This window comes from Sorex fumeus, unplaced genomic scaffold, assembly GCF_029834395.1.
Source record: "Sorex fumeus unplaced genomic scaffold, SorFum_2.1 ptg000054l, whole genome shotgun sequence".
Lineage (NCBI taxonomy): Eukaryota > Metazoa > Chordata > Mammalia > Eulipotyphla > Soricidae > Sorex > Sorex fumeus.
In genome coordinates, this window is record NW_026606111.1 from 7,187,529 (window position 1) to 7,208,361 (window position 20,833).

The following is a 20,833-nucleotide window of genomic DNA, read 5'->3' on the forward strand; positions in this document are numbered from 1 at the left end:
ATACCTCTGTTGTTTGATAAATGTTACTACCTAATTTTATTTTTGCCTTTCTGGTACATTGCTGTTTTAAATAGATTTAATTTTTAAAATTCTTAAGATATGCAGGTATTTACTGACTAGCTTCTTTAAAAGTACATTTCTTCATGTAGGACCAAGTTAAAACTTGTTGATAAGTCAAAGATAATAAAATAATGCTCAATTTTTTTCTTTTCCCATCATTGAGTTCATAACATAGATTTTGAGTTTATAACGTAGATTTTGATAGGTGCTTAAAGAAAATTTTAGGCAAAATAAAACATGAAGTAAGCAGGACCTTGAATAAGGCCATTGAGTGCAAAGTCAAATTAATTGAACATCTGTGCTTATTTGGTGTCAGTTTTGTATTGAGGTATTTACTTGTTTAGGAAAACTTGAAACTGAAAAGTTAAACTAGTAAATCGCCTTTAGTGGAAAGATTTTTTTTAATTTATTTTTTTGCTTTTTGGGTCACACCTAGCGATGCACAGGAGTTACTCCTGGCTCTGCACTCAGGAGTTACTCCTTGCAGTGTTGAGGGGACCATATGGGATGCTGGGAATCGAACCTGGGTTGGCCGCGTGCAAGGCACCCGCTGTGCTATCTCTCCAGCCCAAGATTTTTTCTTTTTTCTTTTTTTTTTTCTTTTTGGATCACACCCGGTGATGCACAGGGGTTACTCCTGGCTCTGCACTCAGGGGTTACTCCTGGCGGTGCACAGAGGACCATATGGGATGCTGGGAATCGAACCCGGGTCGGCCGCGTGCAAGGCAAACGCCCTACCCGCTGTGCTATCTCTCCAGCCCCCAGCCCAAGATTTTTTATTTTTTAAAATACCACTTTATCTCTTTATTGAGAGTGGCTTTATGTGTCTTTAGAGGTTTTGTGAAAACATCAAAGATAAGTAGAATATTATTGAGTTATTTATAATTAACGCTTAATTTTGAATTTTTCAGGTTTCAGAAAGATTCCAGCAGTTAAAGAAGCTCTTTGAAAAGTCAAAATGCAGGTAGCTAATGGCCATGGTGAAGTCTACGGAATGTTTGGCACTGCATCTATGCGGTTAAGGCCCTTTCATCATTGTAGATTTGAGTGTTCGTGAGGGACACCCAGTTGAGTCCCTTCTTTAGTTATCCATGGGCCATGTCCAGAGTGTCGCCTACTGCAGTTCAGATAAGCGTGATATCTCTCTTAAACCTTCTGGTTCCCCATTATGGGGGGCAGGCCATTTAAAGGTTAATAATACATTTGTTTTGATCAAGAAAAATCATGCTCAATTTTATATTTCATACTCATTATATCTGTTGTCATTACAACTTTCCACATTTTTATTTAGTAGTGCAAATACTTTAAAATACAAAACACCGTTTTCCTCAGTTATTTTGGGGAATGATGGCACTGTTTGGAAGAGCTATGAGGTGCTAGGGATGAACCCAGGTCGCATAATATGCTTTTGCAATTGAGCCCTGTCCTAGCCCCTCAAAATACAAAATGTACATTCTTAAACCCCAAATCATTTGTCATCTAAACAGATGGCATTGTTTACCTTTAGCATTAATGCTCACAGAACGTTTTCTCAGACCACCATTGCATAGGTTGATTAAGGCTGATTAATATTTAACAGCAGGTTGGAGCCAGAGTGATAGTACAGTGAGTAGGGCACTTGCCTTGCACTTGGCTTACTGGGTTCGATCCCTGGCATCCTGTATGGTCTCCCAAGCCCACCAGGATTGATCCCTGAATGCAGAGCCCAGAGTCAGCTTTGAGCTCTGCTGGGTGTGGCCTCCCAACTCCCTGCCCCCGCCAATTGAGTTTTTTAAATAAGGAAACTTACAAGACTATCTTCATAGTGTAATCTTTTTTTAATGAGCAAACCTTGGTCCCCCGCATGCACTGCAAGCACCCTGCTTCTGTATTATCTTTCTGGCCCCAACACAATAGCCAATTTAAATTAGATGGTTTGAATTAAATAAAATCTAATAGAAGCCATATTTGGAGGTTGATCTTGGAGTGATGAAAGATTCTGAATATTTTTGAGTTATAAATTAGTTTCTGCATTCTCTGTAAATGACTATTTAGATAGTTTCAGAATTCTTTAGGAGTAACTCATTTCCTAACGAGATCTTCAAAGGACAGTTAATACCTATACTATAACGTTTAAATTCTCTGCATATAAATGTAAACTTGAATAATGGGCATTTAAAGGAAAAACTTATTCTAAAAAAAATTCAAAAAATATTTAAAGCAAAATGATCTGATTATTTTTCAGACTTATGGTGCTTTAAATTTGTCACTGCCTTCAAGAAATTAAACTGAATTTTTTTTTAATGTGAATGTTACCTTAAAATGTGACTTCCTTTCTCTTGCAAAAATAATGTATGTTCATGACAGAATTAACTTGGATCTGCAAGTATGCTTACTAGTTTCATGTTTCAAATTCCATTAAACTTTAATGAAACTTCAAATTTTTAAAAACTTTAAATCTTTCAGTGGATTTAATTGGAGATTTTATTTGCTTGCATAATGCCCAAATAGTATTTTATTTCTAATTGTCACCTTGATTTTGATTCTCTAAGCATTGTGTACACAATTACATTTTTGTCCTGGGGCCAGAAAGATAGTATAGGTACTTGCCTTGCTGCCATCCTGGCTTTAATTCCTGGCCCCACAAATGGTCCCTCCAATTCCTCTAGGAGTGATTCCTGAGGCAGAGCCAGAAAGTAAGATCTGAGCACTACTGCGTGTTGCCCAAAAACAAACAGAAATTTTTGTCAACTGTATTGATAAGATAGTTACCAAGGTGATTCAAAAGAGCAACACTTTATGAACAGAAAATAAGAATCATAACTTTAGTGTTTTCTTATATTACAAGTAAGTTTCTAAATACCTAGGAATCTTGATTGATGGTGAATTACTGCACAGAAGCTTGGACTTCCTCATATTTTAAATGGGGAAGTGGGGAGCAGTTACATGACTTGTGTGGTTACCAGTTAATAACCTACATTTGTACTTGATTCCTCCTTAATCTGAAATCAGCATGTTCAGCAAATCAATTGGATTTGCATTGCTGCTATTGTCCAAGATATTTATTTTTAAACAGGTTAGAATTTGTTACTAAGATGAAAGCAACACTAGTATAGTGTTGAAACCTTAGTTTTGATATTGAAAGAAATGACTTCCTTTTCTAGATTTTCAAAAATAGTTTTTAATAGTGTTTCAAGCTTAATGCGCGTTTAGTTCATTTTTATTTTTATTTGCTTTTCTAATTCTCTTTCATTTGATAAATTGTAACATAGTATGTAAATATGTATAATTATGTTGTAAAATACTTTGTGTGTGTGTACTTGTGATTTGTTTATACACATGGATAAATGGCTTTGCTTAGCCAAGGCTTTTTTTTAATCTATATAAAACTTTTTGTATAAAGTTTGCTGTCATTACCAGTAATGTGTAAATAAAACCGTGTAAAGTTCTGTTTTATTTTGTTTGTTTTTTTTAGGCCACTCCCAGAAGTGGGATTAGGTGTGGGGGCCATGCAGAGCTTGGGTGCTGGGAATAGAGCCTGGGGTTCCAACATGGAACATGCTCCAGTCCTTTGAGCTATCTCCTTGTCTCAATTATTATACTTTGATTAGGATATTTCTTTCAGTGGGGCAAGAGTGATTATAACAAGTGGGCACTTGCCTTGCACACAACCTACACAGGTTTGATCCCTGGCAGTCCACATGATTCCCTGAGCATCATTAGAAGTGGTCTCTAAGAGAACACAGGGGATTGCCCTGCCACAGAGGCAGGGGGGGATGGGGGGATGGGGGTGGGGGGATATTATTCATGGTGGTGGAAAATGGGCACTGGTGGAGGGATGGGTATTTGATCATTGTATAATCGAAACCCAAGCACAAAAAGTAGTAAATCTACAACTGTACCTCATGGTGTTTCCCTAATAATAATAATAATAAAAAAGAAGTGGTCTCTGAGCACAGAGTCAGGAGTAAGCCCTGAACACAGCTAAGTGTACCCCACTTCCTACCCCCAGAAAACAAAATACATAAAATATTTCTTTTAGTGTGTTTAGATAATTACAAGAATAAAAAGGAAAGGGGAACATGGTAGACTATTTAAAAGAGTTATTGTTTGAGGGGGTGAAACCTCTTAGCGTCATTATGGGAAAAGTTTCTTTTTCCTGCTTTCTCACACTGGTGCTAATACAGTGAACCCCATCTCTCTGATTGGTGTCATGGGTAAAATGGTATTACCACAAACTCCTTTAGGGTGAAGATTTGGAGGAAACAATAATTGACAGGCTGTGTATTATTTATTATTCACCTTTCCCCTCCAGACTCAGGATTGGTGGGTTATCTTATCCCTGAACTACAGCAAGTGCTTTAGGACATTCCCTAATCTGAAGAATTGCCTGGTAGGTGACATTGAAGTAATTAACTGACTATAGTGCTGGGATTGTGCACTCTAAACTTCTTCCCTCTTTGAACCCCCCACAGAACCTAGGGGACTGTCTGTCTTTAACCATTCCCTAGTTTTCAGAAGTTTTCAAAAGAAGAAGCTCAAGGCCAGAGAGATGTGGCTGACTCCTATTGCCAACACCCATGGTCTGCTCACCATCATTGGATGTGTCCCTGGAGACCCTCACTGAACACTGCAGGTCCTGAGCAGCACCACATCCTCAGGGCCCTTGCCCTGAACCATTAGCCTGGTTAACCGAGATAAAAAAAAAAAACCAAAAACAAAAACAAAGAATGCAACAGTTAGTTAGTCTTCAGTGCCTGGTTAGGAAAGTGTTCTTTCCAGATCTAGCCACTGGGTTCTGTATGTGCTGACCCCTGCAATACCCCCGCATGTGAGAGACTTCATAATTTACTGAGTTGGGGGGTTTGCATTTGCACTCTCCTGTTTATGGGCCAGGGATATGTTGGCAGTGGTAGACAGTATACCTCTGTAAGATTCAGGGTTCAATCTTTGACACTACCCAGAACAGTGATTTTTCACAAAGTGTGCTTGTGTAACACCATCCAGGGCAAGAACATGACCTTTGTAACCTCTCAGAAAGCTTCCACACACTCTGCTACTAGTTAGAATCTTCATTCTAGCATTAAACAATTGCTGGCAAATTCCCTTAGGTTCATTTGACCTTTTGTTTGAAATTCCAAATGGAATACATGTTTATACTATTTACTTGGGAGGACGGTCAGACCCAAGTGGTTATTTGGGAGGATGGGCATACCCAGATTGGTGAACTTGAACATGACCCATAGTGCTCTTGGGGAACGTACTTGCTGGGGATCAAATTCAGACCTTCCACATACAAAAGTCACTCCAGCCTGTTGAACTTTTCTCTCCTGCCATTATGGTATAGATGGAGGCTTGAATCTTTGCTCAGCTGTTGCTTGTGAGATTGATTTATTTTGTTTCCAGTGTGGAGCTATTTATATAGTACTGGTCTGAACAGTCTTGTCCCTGGCCTTTACTGCAAAGGTGAACACTTTCCTTTGGTTTTGAGGCCACACTTGGTAGTACTCAGGGGATGCTCTCAGCTCAGTGTTTGAGTGTCACTCCTGGCAGTGCTCAGGGGATCATGTGGCTCCAGCATGCAAAGCCTGTGCTCCAACCCTTTTGCTGTCTCTTTGGCACCAATCAGCACATTTTTGTTGGATATATCCCTAGGAGTAGTTTACCATGGGAAGACTTAAAATAAGTATTGCTTTTTTATTTATTTTTGTGTGTGGGCAGGGGGACCACACCTGGTGGCGCTCAAGGCATTTTCCTGACTCAATCATATGTGGTGCCGTGGATCGAACCCTGGTCAGCTCCATGTAAGGCAAACATATCTACCTGCTGTACTATTGCTTTGGTCTAGTGTGAAAAAACTACTACTAGTTTTTGTAAGTGCTCTAAGTTATGTTCCCACTAGTAATATGTAAGTTCTTTAGTTTCTTTAAAAGATCTATAACACTCAGAATTGTCAGTCTTTTTTTTTTTAATGCTTTTTATTGGGTCACACCTGGTGATGCACAGGGGTTACTCCTGCTCATGTGCTCAGGAATTACTCCTCGCGGTGCTTGGGGGACCATATGGGATGCTGGGAATTGAACCCAGGTCGGCCGTGTGCAAAGCAAACTCCCTACCTGCTGTGCTATCACTCCAGCCCCCAGAATTGTCAGTCTTTAATCTTGCCTGTTCTGGTGAAAGTGGAGTGATAGATCATGAATGTTCATCGACCACTTGAATATCCTTACATCAAGTTCCTGTTTCTCTTATTTGTTTTAATGAGACATATAATCTGATTGAGTCCTAGATAATGTAACCATTACTGTACAAAGTATATTAGTAGGTCTTGTGTTGTTTTTTATCCCCATCCTTTTACTTTGCTGTTACAGGTGTGATAAGGGTTGGGTGGGGGAGGACACCCACTTTGGTTGGGATGCATGCTGCAATCCAAACATGGTTGTGATGTGCTGTGGTGTACCAGAGACCACACACCCTACTGGGGCTCCCATGGGAACCACACTCAGCATGTGGGACCGTGCTGGGGATCAAACTACAAGGCAAATGCTCTCTACCTGTGGGCTACCCTTAGGCTCTGACATCATGTGTTTTCACCCACTATGGATTCTGATAATCAATTTGTACCCAGTGGTTTTGAAATGTTTACTCTTAAGGCCAGAGAGAGTGAAACACTTGCTTTGTATGCAGCCAAAGCAGCTGCAACCCAGGTTCAAATCCCCTATGCCACATAGGGTCCTCTGAGCACCACCAGGGGTCAATTCTAAGTAATGATTCAGATTAGTAGCCCCTGAGCACTGCTGGGTGTGGCCCAAACCCCTACCTTTCCCAAAATGCTTACTTTTAGATCTAGGAGGTTCAAAAGACCGGAGCATGTACTTTTTTTTTTTAACCTGACAATGCACAGGGGTTACTCCTGGCTCTGCACTCAGGAATTACTCCTGGCGGTACTCAGGGGACCATATGGGATGCTGTGAATCGAACCCGGGTTGGCCGCGTGCAAGGCAAACGCCCTACCTGTTGTGGTATTGTTTCAGTCCTCCTGGAGCATGTACTTTGTATGGGGGACCCTGGTTTCATCTTGGGCACTGCATTATCTTCTGAGCACTGCCAGTTCCAAAAATTAGGAGAAAAAGAGCTTACTTTCTTTTTGATGTTTGTCCTTTCAACATGGCTTGATTTGCAAGAACACTGTGGATTTGACTGTCACTCCACTTTTATTTGTTCACAGTTGATGAGCCTGGACTCACCCCAGGCAGCTGTTGGTGAACTTGGACATGACCCATTGATTTGTGAGCACAGATTTTCAAGCAGTCGAGTGACAAAGAAATCCACCCAAACATGCGCTATTGTAATCTTCAAAAAAGGAAAATTCTCACAATTTTCTCACTTTTTATTTCTAAATATGAATACTGTGAAGGGCCTTAGCTAACTAGCTATTTTAGAAAAAAAAATTACAAAATAATTGCAAAGCACCAACGGGCATTTAGAATCCTAGGAGAGAGCTGGGTTAGACTTGATTGATCAAAATTATTGTGCTTGTTTTGGATTGGGCCCCATGGCCAGCTGATCAGAACCTTTATATCTGTAACCAGCAGCAATTGTTCTACTAATTAGCTACACAAGGTGCAACGGTTTTTTTTTAAGTCCAATTGGGATTTTGTTGTTTCTCATCAATAAGGTAAGTGATAAATACGTGGAGTCTTGTTTATGGGACATATATAGAAAATTTTTGTGGGGATAGAAAAGTAATATTTAGGATAAAATTAAGGAAAGGCACACCAGCTTTTCACTTTGCAAATGTGAAATTAAATTTGATAAAATTCAAGAATATATTTTTGGGGGCCACAATTGGTGATGCTCATGGGTTACTCATGGCTCTGTGCTCAGGAATCACTCCTGGCAGTGCTCAGGGCACCAAATGGGGTGCTGGGAATAAAACCCAGTAGGTCAAGAGCCCTATCTGCTATACTATCACTCCAGATTGACAAGAATATTTCTAAGGTCCAGAGTGACAGTACTGTGGGTAGGGTGCTTGCCCTGCAGACCCAAGTTTGATCTTTAGCACTCCATATGGTCCTCTGAGCCCTGCCAGAAGTGAGCTCTCAGAGCACAGAGCTAGAAGTAAGTCCTGAGCACCACCAGGTGTAGCCCCAAAACAATATTTCTAAAACCTATCTATAGTCATTTAAAGTAAAAAGTAATTGTTTTTAAGGAAATGTAGAGATAATTGTCTAAGGAATGTTCTTGCAGGTTAATAGACCTGATTGTGTTTCTGTTTTGCATGTGGGTTGTTTTCCTTTAATTGCTATTTGCTATTTCATGATAAATTCTAGAGTATTTCTAAGATCTGTAATCAAAAAGTTGTTTATTGGAAACCCAGGAGTAATTGTCTGAGGTAGAATAGAGCTGGTCTGTAGGGGTAGAAGGTTGAAAACCATTGGTCTTGTGGCTGGAGCAAAAGTACAGCGGGTAGGGCATTTGCCTTGTACACGGCTGATGCGGGTTCGATTTCCAGCATCCCATAAGGTTCCCTGAGCACCGCCAGGAGTAATTCCTGAGTGCAAAGTCAGGAGTAGCCCCCGTGCATCACTGGGTGTGATCCAAAAAGAAAAATAAGTCATTGGTCTTGGTTTGAACTGCCAGGCCATGAACCGATCTGTGAACAGATGCCAGGCCTCAGGTGTAGAATGGGTGAAGAACACTGGTCTAAGGATCTTGCTCTTGCAAGTCAGTATGCAAGTTACATTTCTGTTTTTGGTTTGTTTCTCTTTGGGTCACACCAAGCAATGCTTAGGACTTACTCCTGGCTCTGCACTTAGGAATCACTTCTGATGGTGCTCGAGGGATCATATGGTATGCTGAATTGATTGAACCCAGATTAGCAGCATGCAAGGTCAGCAGCGTGCAAGCAGCAGCTTCTAAACAAAGCATTATGTAGTTATAGATAGCCAAATTGATAATAAAATAGTGAAATGAATTTGTTTTTCTGACCTCAGGGTTTGTTTTCATTTTTGTTTTGTTTTACTTTGCAAGGCTTTACTTTTTTTTTTTTTTTTTTGCTTTTTGGGTCACACCCTACGATGCACAGGGGTTACTCCTGGCTCATGCACTCAGGAATAACTCCTGGCGGTGCTTGGGGGACCATATGGAATACTGGGAATCAAACCCGGGTCAGCCATGTGCAAGGCAAATGCCCTGCCTGCTGAGCTATCGCTCCAGCTCCAAGACTTTACTTTTTAGCCACAAACAGAAGTGCTCAGGGCTTACTCCTGACTTTGTGCACAGGAATCATTCCTGGCAGTGGCAAGGAGGCCACATGGGGTTCCAGGGATTGAAGCCTGGTCAGCAGCATGTAAGGCAAGTACCTTACCCTCTGTAGTATCCCTCTGGCTCCTGGACTCTAATTTTTAATTTTAAGAAATTCACAGGTATATAGACAAAAATATATCTCATTGATATACTCCTTCCAAATTTTGAGATATCAACTACTTTAAAATTTTTATTCTAAAAACTGTTTTACACTTATATGTAAATATAGGTATGTTTACACATGTATGCAATGCAAATTTGTTTATTAATATGTATACACACAGGTATGCTTAGTCAAATGTATGCACATACTGGCATAAATTTATATTTTTTGGAAGGGGCACACTTGGTACATGATGGGGCTTACTCCTGGGTCTGTGCTCAGGGATCTACTCCTGATGGGGCTCAAGGGACCATATGGGGTACAGAAAATTGATCCCAGTTCAGCAATATACCTGCTATACTATTGTTCAGGCTTGTGGTGACATACATTTATATAAATGAATACATTGGATAAAATACAGTCACACTTTCTAAGAAAATAAGTCTTCTCCATTTCCTCCTTTTCCTCTTCCTCTTCCTCCTCCTCTTCCTCTACCTCTTCCTTCTCCTCCTCTTTTCTTCTCTCTTCTTCCTCCCCTTTCTTCCATTCTCTCCATTCCCCTTCTTTCTTAGATATTTTGCTTCTCCTCTTATCCTACAACTTTTCTTCATCCTCATAACCTACCCACAGACTATAAACCCATATCAACTTTCTGACGTGTGTTTTTCCACATGTTCCTAATACTCACATATCCACACATGCATGCACGCTTGCGCACATTGTAAGATTTTTGTTTACACACGCTTACATAATTTTGCATTTTATCTGAAGCAATTTCGACAGATAATTTTGAGACTCATTTCATAGGATACTTATTTCATGTTTATTTAATAAATAAGACTATCTTATTTCATAGGATATATGGTAAATGGGAATCTCAAATGGGTAGACAAACTGAACAACAGTGTGGAATGAAATGCACCCAGAAGGTATGAGGACAATGTATATACTAGAATGAGGGACAACTTTGTGACCGAGATGAGAATAGGAAGAGATTGTGTCAGATTGTGTTGGGGGGGGGGTCCTTATTGTTTTCTCTAAAAACCATATTCTTGGGGGTCTGGGCAGATAGTACAGGGTTGAGGGCACTTGATTTCATGTGACTGACCTCTATTGAGTCCAGTGCCTTAGACCACTCAGCTATCCTGACACCCAGCTGACTTCCATTTGATCCCCAATGCCACATGGTCCCTCGAGCACCACCAAGTACAATCTAGAGGTCCTCAAGCACCGACAGGTATGGCTCTGGAGGTTGCCAGGCTCCATAAAAGCAACCCAACACCACAGGGTTCAAGCAGTACCAAATGCTGGACCCTGATAATGAGCTGTCAATCTGGTTGGCTGAAAATTGCTACGGGTCCTCAGATCACTTGGGAACCCCTTCAGTAAACAAAAATAAAATAAAAATAACAGCACAACTTATACTCTCTGGAAACATCTTATTACATTATGCCTGGGCCAAGAATATCAGAGCTGGAAAATCCTTTATAGATTTTTTATGTGACTTGACAAAGTACCTGCAGTGCTGATGATTTGTCCTCATTTGTCCCATTGACGGGTGCTATTAACTTATGTTTCCTATATTTCAGACACTAGTCTCTTGCCATGGGGGACTGGAACTTACTGGGTGGCATCCTAGAGGAAGTCCATTCCCATTCAACTATAGTGGGGAAAATCTGGCTGACCATCCTCTTCATTTTCCGAATGCTGGTCCTTGGTGTGGCTGCCGAAGATGTCTGGGATGACGAACAGTCAGCCTTTGTTTGCAATACCCAGCAGCCAGGTTGCAGTAATGTTTGTTACGATGATGCTTTCCCCATCTCTCTGATCAGGTTCTGGGTTTTGCAAATCATCTTCGTGTCTTCCCCTTCTCTGGTGTATATGGGCCATGCACTTTACAGACTCAGGACCTTTGAAAAGGAGAGACAGAAGAAAAAGGCCCACCTGAGAGCCCACCTGGAGGATCCTGAGCTGGAGTGGGAGGAGCAGCAGAGAATTGAGAGAGAGCTGAGACGGCTAGAGGAGCACAGGCGGGTCCATAAAGTCCCTCTGAGGGGATGTCTGCTGAGAACTTACATTCTGCATGTTTTGACCAGATCTGTGCTGGAAGTAGGCTTCATGATAGGCCAATATATTCTTTATGGATTTCAAATGAACCCCCTTTACAAATGCACTCAACCTCCTTGTCCCAATGCAGTGGACTGCTTTGTATCCAGGCCCACAGAGAAAACCATTTTCATGTTCTTTATGCAAAGTATCGCGGCTGTCTCTTTGTTTCTGAATGGACTGGAAATATTTCACCTGGGAATCAGGAAAATTATAAGGGCAGTTCATGAAAAACCCGGTGGTGAAAGCACGGAGGCTGAAAAGGGGCTTGATTTGGAAAAGTATCCGGTGGTCCAGCCATGTATGGTTTGCTCTTCGTTGCATGAAAGAAGCTCCCTGCTTCAAGCCAACAACCAACAGCATCCCCTCCAAGCCAGTGTACCAAAGTTTCACACGATGCGGCAAATCCCACAGCCCAGGCAATTCGAGGTGGACGCTTGCTATAGTGAAAAAGACTGTGCTGAGAAGGATCAGCACAGTGGACAGCTCCACGTCCACGAGCCAGGTCTGTGGACCCACAGAGCTGCCCTTCAGCACCCGGGACAGCATCCAGGCAAGTCCTTTGGGCCACAGAACACAAAGTGCCATTCCTGGTTGCTTACCACTGCCCTTCCCAGACAGGGGGCATCATATGCATCAGGACCCTGGGAGCAAGCCCAGGACCAGCATATGGCAGGAGAGTCTCTCACAGATGCGCAAAGTTTCTGCAGAGATAGTGAGGGCAGCGTGAGGGAGAGTGGGGTCTGGATGGATCGATCGTGCCCGGCCAGTCGTAAGGCCAGCTTTCTTTCCAGAGTGATGTCTGAAAAGGGACAGCTGCACAGCGACTCAGGAAGCTCTGGTTCTCAGAAGAACTCTTGCATAGACTCACCGTACCTAGACAACAGTCCCTCGTTCCTGCCTTCAGCTACTGGACGCCGGAGATCAATGGTAAGCAGAGGTAGACTTGATCAGCCTGATTGATCATAGAATTATCACTACAAGAGGTATTTATCTCTTTCCATTATTAACTTTCCTTTTCTTCTTTCCAGTGCCTATTTGTGTGTTGAAAGAGAGGGAGAAGAAGGGAGGGAAGTTAATTTTTTGTTGTTGTTTTGTTTTTGGGTCACACCTGGCGATGCACAGGGGTTACTCCTGGCTCATACACTCAGGAATTACTCCTGGTGGTGCTTGAGGGACCATATGGAATGCTGGGAATTGAACCTGTGTTGGCTGTGTGCAAGGCCCTATCTACCACCCTGCCGTACCACCCTACCCGCTGTGCTATCTCTCCAGCCTTGAGGGAGGTTAATTTGTGGAGACTTAAATTCATTGATAAAATATGGGTCCAGAGAGATATTACAGTGGGTAAGGTGTTTATCTTAAATGAGGCAGATCTGAGTTCAACTCCCAACACCCCATATTGTCCCCTGAGCCCACCAGGAGTGATTCTGGAGAGCAGAGCTAGGAATAAGCCCTGAGCATCACAGGATGTGTTCCCAAACCAAAAAATAAACAAACGGGGGGTGGGAAGGTGGGGGGAAAGTTGGGCCAGAGAGATACAGAGCATTTAAGACACTTAACTTACATGCTGTCAAACAGAGTTTGATCCCTGATACTTCATATGGTTTTCTGATCCCTGTCCACAAAGCCAGGGGTAAATCCTAAACACAGCTAGATGTGTTTAGGATTTACCTAAACACAGCCCCTCCTTTCAAAATCCCATTACATTCCACCTATAAAATAAGTGTAATAAACCTTTATATCTATCAGTCATAACTTCTGGGTATATAAGTAAGTCAAATACAGTTTATGGGGCAGGGGGTAGCATTGAAAGAACTGGAACTCATGTCTTGCATGCAGAACCCACAGGTCTGCTCCCTGGTACTACGTGTAGTCCTGGGTGGACCTCAAGCCCACCATGAGCATTGAAGCTTCATTTTATTTATATTAATAAATATAAATAAAATGAGCCAGTGGCCTTGGGCTCTCTGAGCATTATTTGGAAGGCTTCACCTCAGCCTCTGCAAAGGGTCTGTCATCAAGGGGCTCAGCATCTCGACAGGGAAGTTAGGAGAGTAAACATGCACGTGGTAGTGACTGTGGGGTATCTTGTAGGTGGGGGTGTGGACATGGGGTGCTTCAGGAAGAGCTTTGTGGTTGAAGTTACTTTTGAATTGAATCTTGCAAAAAGTGAATTCCTCTAGACTTGGGAGAACTGGGTTCCACGGAAGGAAGAAGTCAACATGTTAGGGGGCATCACCCAGTAGAGGGCAGCACACAGCAGCGCTGCAGAGTCCTGAGTGTCTGCAGCCCAGGCCAGAAGGAGGCTGGAGAATGACAGACAGTGAAGGGACCTGGGTGCCGACAAGTAGCAGAGGGTGAGATCTACTTTCATCCTTCAAATCTCTTCCTGTCATGCTTTGGAGAGTGGGTGGGAGGAGTGCTTGGCAACTTCAAAGAAAAATTTATATATATAATTAAATATCTATAATTAATGTAAATAATTTTTTATTTATATTGGTAAATATAAATAAATTGCATATAATATATATTAGCTTTCCTTTTCTTCTTTCTGGTGCCTATGTGTGTTTGAAAGAGAGGGAGTGGAATATATTTGGTCACAAATATATTTTCGGCCACACCCGGCAGTACTCAGGGTTTATTTATTCCTGGCTCTACCCTCAGGAATTACTCCTGGCGGTGTTTGGGGAATCCTGTATTATATCAGGGATGAAACTTGGGTTGCCTGTGTGCAAGGCAAGCGCTCTCCCCGCTGTACTGTCTCTCTAGCCCCTTTGGCACCTTTGAACTGCTCTCAGGAATGAGGGTGAGCATCATTATTTTAATAGCACTTGCATTTAAAAGTCCTATGTAAATATTTGGTGATATATTTCACAAGGACTAAAATCAATATGGTATTGATTTTAATTCTGTTCTCTGAAAAGCCACATGGAAAAAAGAAAGGCCTCCTGGCCATTGTAAGATACAGTGAATGTTGACTGTAGGTGCTTCTCACTTGGGAAAGAGAAAATGATATCTGCTTTACCCAATGCTACTGATGGCGCGTTTCATTCATTGTGTTGGTTAAGAATGAGTTTCTCTACCCTACTTTTATCTTGCTGCTAAAAGTTCAGAGACATCGTGCTATGCATGAAAGTCAGATCTTACCAAGGAATGAGCCTGCATTGCTTATTTCCTAATGAGTGTCAAATTGATACTCATTTCTTTCTCTGTTTTTGATTTTTAGGGAGTTACATCTGGTCCTGCTGTGTTTAGGGCATACTCCTGGCTCTGCGCTTAGGGATTATTCCTGGTGAGGGTCAGGGGATGATAATGGAGTGCTAGGAATTGAACCTCCAGTTGTACCATCTCTCTGCCCCTCTTCTATGCATTTGTGAAGGCTCCAGGACAGTCGTTTTCATTTCCCTTACCTGTTACTGCCTTCCCTGTGAGAGGAGCCTTTGAATCGAGAAGTCTGAGGGGGAGAGAACAGTGTTCAGTTGAGGCTGATGTTCTTTATCCTTTAGATCATTCTTCAGGAGAGACCAACTATTGTGAACAGCTTGAGTATGTGTGGGAATTTTTGGGGGGGGCCACACCTGGTGGTGTTTGGGCTTTACCCCTGGCTCTGCACTCAGGAATCATTCCTGAGTGTTCAAGGGATCATTATGGCATGCCGAGAGATCAAACTCAACGTTGGACCAAACCCCCGTTCCCAGTGTATTTAGAATCTGCCTCTGGGAGCCCCAAATGATAGGACACATGCAGAATGCTTGCCTTGTATGCGGCCAACCGAGGTTAGACCCCTGGCACTCTTTATGGTCCCCGTAACTCCTCCAGGAGTGATTCCTAAGCTCTGAGCCAGGAGTAAGCCCTGAGCAACCTATGGGTGTGAACCAAAACCAAACCAAACAAACAACCAGGCTCTGAGGACAAGTATAAACCACATATTTGGTTCTGGTTTTTGTTTTTGTTTGAGGGCACACCTCAAAGTGCTCAGGACTTACTCCTGGCTCTGAGCTCAGGGATCACTCCTGTCAGGGGACTCTAAGGGGAGCCAGGGATAGAACCAGGTTGACTGTGTAAAGACAAATAAGTGTTCTACCTGATTTACTATTTTTACAAGCCCTTAAAATTAAGTTTAGGGGGCTGTAGCAATAGTACAGCGGGTAGAGTGTTTGCCTTCCACATGGCTGACCAGGATTCAATACCCAGCATCCCATATGGTCCCCGAGCATTGCCAGGAGTAATTCCTGAGCACAGAGCCAGGAGTAACCCCTGAGCATCACTGGGTATGACCCAAAAATCAAAACAAAAAAATTAAGTTTAAAAAAATAACTCATTTTGGGGCTGGAGTGATAGCACAGTAGGTTTTTGCCTTGCATGTGGCCGACCCGGGTTTGAATCCCAGCATCCCATATGGTCCCCGGAGCACTGCCAGAAGTAATTGCTGAGTACGGAGCCAGGAGTAACCCCTGAGCATCGCTGGGTATGACCCAAAAAGCAAAAAATAAAAAATAAGTAAAAATAAATTAAAAAATAACTCATTTTATCCCCTCCTCCTCTCTTCTTTCCCTCTGGCTTTCTCCTCCACCTTCTGTTGGCTGAGATGACGGGCATCGCACAGTGCCTAGCTGTGGGGGTCCACGTCTCCTGTGCATGCAGTAGCCACACAGCAGGTTGTGGTGCTTGGCCCTGACTGAGAAGCTCAGCAAGGCTCACAGTTTTTCCATTGTGTAGATCAGACCTGTGCTCACTGGAGCTGGTCTCATTACCTGAGGTGTGCAGATTATCGTTTTGGTGCTGGCCAGCACGGGCATGGAGCTCACCCAGCATGGGCCAGCCCTGCACTTCCTGGCTGGGGTGCTGCTACTAGCCTTCGAGTTGTGCTTACAGGGGCCTCACCTTGTTGGTGCTACATGTCCCCCCACCTGGCAGCCACTGCTTGTGATGCTGGGGATCACAGCCAGCAGAGCAGCCAGCTTACCAGGAGACATGTAGATACTCAGGATGTGAAGTCGTGACCGTACATCTGTGAGACTGGGCTGGGAACCTCTGCGGCAATCCTGCTCCAGGACCCCTGTGTTGCTGGTGCTGCTGTGGTGGTTCCCAGGTTAGAAGAATTTCCAGGCGTTGGTGCTCACACATTCAGCTGTGGTCTCTGCCAGGAAGTGCATGTTAGGGCGTGGTGTTTGCACACACTTGGTCCTGGCCGATGTTTGCACTCCTGGAATGGTGTTGCTTGCACATGTGCTCACTGGGATTATGCTCTTTTTTGGATTTTTCGTTTTGTTTTGTTTTGAGCTCACATCCAGTGGTCTCAGGACTTACTCCTGGCTCTGCACTCAGGGATCACTCCTGGCAGGCTTAGGGGACCACTCCACCTATAGGCTGTCAGGGATCAAACCTGGGTTAGCCTTGTGCAAGGCAAACATCATATCTGCTGTACTATCATTCTGGCCATTCTTTTTATTTACATTGTTTACTTTTGCTTTTTTGGGTCACAACGGGTAATGTTCAGGGATTACTCCTGGCTCTGCACTAAGACTTACTCCTAACAGTGCTCAGGGGACCATATGGGATGCCGGGGATTGAACCTGGTTGGTTACATGCAAGGGAAATGCCCTACCTACTGTAGTACCACTCTGGCCCAACCCTACACTTATTACTATTACTCTGATTTGGTGCCCACACATCTGCTTCCCAGGGGTTGCGCCTCTTGGCTGTGACATATCGTTAGTGGTGGTGCTCACTGAGGGTTGCACACTTGTGGTTTGCACATACTTGTTTGCGGAGTGGCTGGAAGTCACTTGTGGCATCAGGGGTCTCAGGCAGCGCTGCCAGGATTGCATTTGGTGTACCAGAGGTTGAACTTGGGCTTTCTAAGCCACTGAACTTTTGTTTCAAGTTCTCTTCCTTGGGACTGAAGTGATAGTACAACAGGTAGGCATTTGTCTTGCACATAGCCAACCGGGGTTCTATCCCTGGCACAACATATGGTCCCCCTAACACTGCAAGGAATAATTCCCGAGTGCAGAGCCAGGAGTAAGTCCTAAGCATTGCTTAATGTGGCCTAAAAATCTAAAACATAAAAATGTTCCCCTCCTCTTTGAGGGGCGGAGGGCTTTGGCTGCCCCTGATGGTGCTCAGGAACTGTTCTTAGCTCACAGTTGATTCTTGATGGTGCTTGGGTGACCAGACTCAGTTGGCAATTGAACCCAGGCCTCCCGCATGCAAAGCATGAGCTACACTCCTCATTGACCTGTCTCTCCAGTACACCCTCCCTTTTATTTTTATTTATTTATTTGAAGTAAAACAGATTTTATTTGGAGATTTTGAAGGGAAGGAGGGAGAGAAAGTGGGAGAGTGGAGAGTAACGTGTTCAAGAGAGAACCCAGGCTTCTCCAAGGGTGGAGAGAGCCCCTACGTACATCCCAGCATTAGACATGAAAGCATGACAGTACACATCTCAAGAGGGGAGATGCAGGCAACACATGTGCTCAACCATCACATGTGCTCAGCCACATGAGCGCAAGCAGCACATGGGCTCGGGCAGCATATGAGCGCCCCCTTTTATTTTTGATTCTGATTATTTGGGGGGCACACCTGACTGTGTTCAGGGCTTACTCTTAGTTTGGCAGTCAGGGATGAAGTGCTCAGGGACCATATGTGGTGCTGGTGATCAAACCTGGGTTAATCACATGCAAGGCACCTAAGCCTGTACTATCTCTCTGGCCCCCATTTCTTTATTTTTTTCTTTCTCTCTTTCTTTCTTTCTTTCTTTCTTTCTTTCTTTCTTTCTTTCTTTCTTTCTTTCTTATTTTTTTATTAGTGAATCACCATGAGGTACAGTTACAGACTTACAATCTTTCGTGCTTGTGTTTCAGTCATACAATGCTCGAGTACCCATCCCTCCACCAGTGCCTATTCTCCACCACCGATGATCCCAGTATCCCTCCCACCCCCGACTCCATCCTCCCCACCCCATCCCGCCTCTGTGGCAGGGCATTCCCTTTTCTTCTCTCCTTTTGGGTGTTGTGGTGCAGTGTCTCTGGCCCCCATTTCTACGGTTTGTTTGTTTGGGGACTACAACTGGTAGTGCTCAGGGATCACTCCTGGTGGGACTCAGGGGAACCATATGTGGTGCTGGGGATGGAACCTGTACTATCTCACTAGCCCCTCATGTGGGAGGATCTTAAACTCAGTATTAATAACAAGGATTGGGAGGGTATTTGTAAAGTAGATTGCTATCAGTTATTGAACCTTTAACAAAGTCTTATATAAGAATTCCCAAAGATAGTCTAAGGAAGAGGGAGAGGGACTGGGATGTAGCTCAAGGAATAAAACACATGTCTTGCATACAAGGACCTAAGTTCCAGGCCTGGGGCTGCATAACCCACTTAGTACCACTGGGTATAGCCCTGGTTGCCTCTGAACCCTGACATCTGCCCCTGTCCCATCCTCTATAAAAGAGGAAAGATGCACACTTTATTGAGGATCCAACTGATCTAGACAGTGCCAGAGGTTCCTGCCTGTAATTGTAATTGTTTTAAGGGTAAGTCAGGGGCAGGGGAGAGAGTACAGCGTTTGTCTTGCATGCAGTCAACCCAAGTTCAATCCCCGGCATCCCATATGGTCCCCCATGCACCACCAGGAGTAATTCCTGAGTGCAGAGCCAGGAGTAACCCCTGAGCATAGCTGGGTGTGACCACCCCCACAAAAAAGGTTAAGTCAATTGTTGACTTTCCTTTGTTTGGTTGGTTTTAGGGCCACACTCGGCAGTATTTAGGGTTTACTCTTGGATTTATGCTCAGGAATCACTTCTGATGGGGCTCAGGAATTTCTATGTAGTGTTGGGGATATAACCCAGGTCTGTCAGGTGCAAGGCAGGCACTGATGACTGCCCCTTGCCTTCCCTGTGCAAAGCAGCCCAAGCTAAGAGTATTTTTAGGATTGATCCTACATCAGCATGAAATGGAACATTCCACATTTGAGTCACTTTCCTCAGGTCAGCATTATACAAAGTAAAGAGCCTGGCTAAATGTGGAGGGGACAAAGATAGAGCTTAGGGAAACACTGGGTTTTAGCTTTCCACCTAGATTTCTTACAAAATAGCTGGAGGTGGAGAGGGACCTGGTAGATAACGTCAAGCAACAGAACCTCTTGCCATTTATCTCTGGAACAATGAAAAAACAGTTTTTTTTCTGCAGCAGATGTTTTTTTTTTTGGTTTTGCTTTGCTTTTGAGTCACATCCAGAAGTGTTCAAGGGCTATCCTGGATGTACTTTGGGGTTGCTCCTTGGCAGTGCTGGGGGGCACCATGCAGTGCTGGGGCTCAAACCCAGACCTCCTGCATGCAATACTTGAGCTCAGCCCTTTGAGGTATCTCCCTGCCCTGCAGCCATTTTTTGGTTTGGATTCCTGTATTCAGACATAGAGTTACAGGGGGTGGATGGGACTGACTTTTGCATACCTTTACCGTCTATTGCCTTTGCTTTCTATCTCTTCCAGAACATGCTTCTAGAACTTTCATCTATTATGAAAAAATAACGCAGACCTTGGAGGAGGAAAACAGACCCAGGAACAGGTGGCATCCCTGGGAGAAGCAGTTGTCAGCTCCAGCAAGGAAGAGCTGCAGACACTTCTATTCTGAGAGACGCTCTGGATTGTGAATGGGGAGCCCCTTCCTTGGGGGCTACTCTGCCATTTTCTGTGTCCCCAGCCCACACAGTTGCTCCAGCTGAAAAGCCCAGGGCTGGAGACTGTGCTCAGCCAGGTGAGCTCTCTCCAGTTTGGATTCTGAGCAAGGGCCTAGGATTGCCCTGAGAATCTCAGCCTGGGCTCCAACATGCTTCCTGTGTCATGAGACTGCTTATTCTCTTCCTGTCCCGCCATCATTTTCTGGGGTGAACCAGCTGGGTTTTGGCTCCTAGATTCCAGGTATCAAATATGGCTTAGGACATTGCCACATGCTTGCAGCACCGGCCTTTGTTCTGCCAGGATCATGCTGGGACCATGGGCCCACAGGCCTCCTGCAGTGGGAGTGGGGGGGAGACTGAAGCCAGCACCTCTTCCCCACACCCCTGCCTTCCCAGAGGCACCTCATCACCCAGAAGGCATAAGCTCTCATTAGCCAATGTTGAGCTGTTTGTTACTGGCCAATTTCTGAGAACTCTGGAGACAGGCTGTGTTCCCATAGCAAGAGCCACTTAGCTCCTCATCCCACAGGCTGACTGACCCTCAGCCCTGGCTACTGACCTTTGGTGCCAATTTTCACAGCTGGGAATCATCTGTGCC

General features: G+C 43.8%; 2 protein-coding genes across 2 annotated transcripts in view; both read left to right on the plus strand.

The window, feature by feature from the left end:
- Positions 1-3,488, plus strand: part of CASP8AP2 (caspase 8 associated protein 2) — a 31,333-nt gene extending 27,845 nt beyond the window's left edge. The window contains exon 10 of the mRNA XM_056125227.1: positions 972-3,488. Within this exon, the coding sequence (XP_055981202.1) occupies positions 972-1,028 (57 nt within the window). The 3' untranslated portion in view covers positions 1,029-3,488. The remainder of the gene's footprint in view (positions 1-971) is intronic.
- On the plus strand, positions 1,151-20,143 carry GJA10 (gap junction protein alpha 10). The gene is made up of 3 exons (XM_056125228.1): positions 1,151-1,250; positions 11,038-12,484; positions 20,048-20,143. Exons 2-3 carry the CDS (start codon positions 11,054-11,056, stop codon positions 20,084-20,086), a joined length of 1,470 nt encoding a protein of 489 aa, XP_055981203.1. The 5' UTR covers positions 1,151-1,250; positions 11,038-11,053; the 3' UTR covers positions 20,087-20,143.
- Positions 20,144-20,833: the final 690 nt, after the last annotated feature.

Excerpts from the sequence above, each read along its gene's own strand:
- GJA10 (XM_056125228.1), top strand. The coding sequence starts at position 11,054 with ATGGGGGACTGGAACTTACTGGGTGGCATCCTAGAGGAAGTCCATTCC. Across the intron at positions 12,485-20,047 it reads CTGGACGCCGGAGATCAATG|AACATGCTTCTAGAACTTTC; the intron begins GTAAGCAGAGGT and ends TATCTCTTCCAG.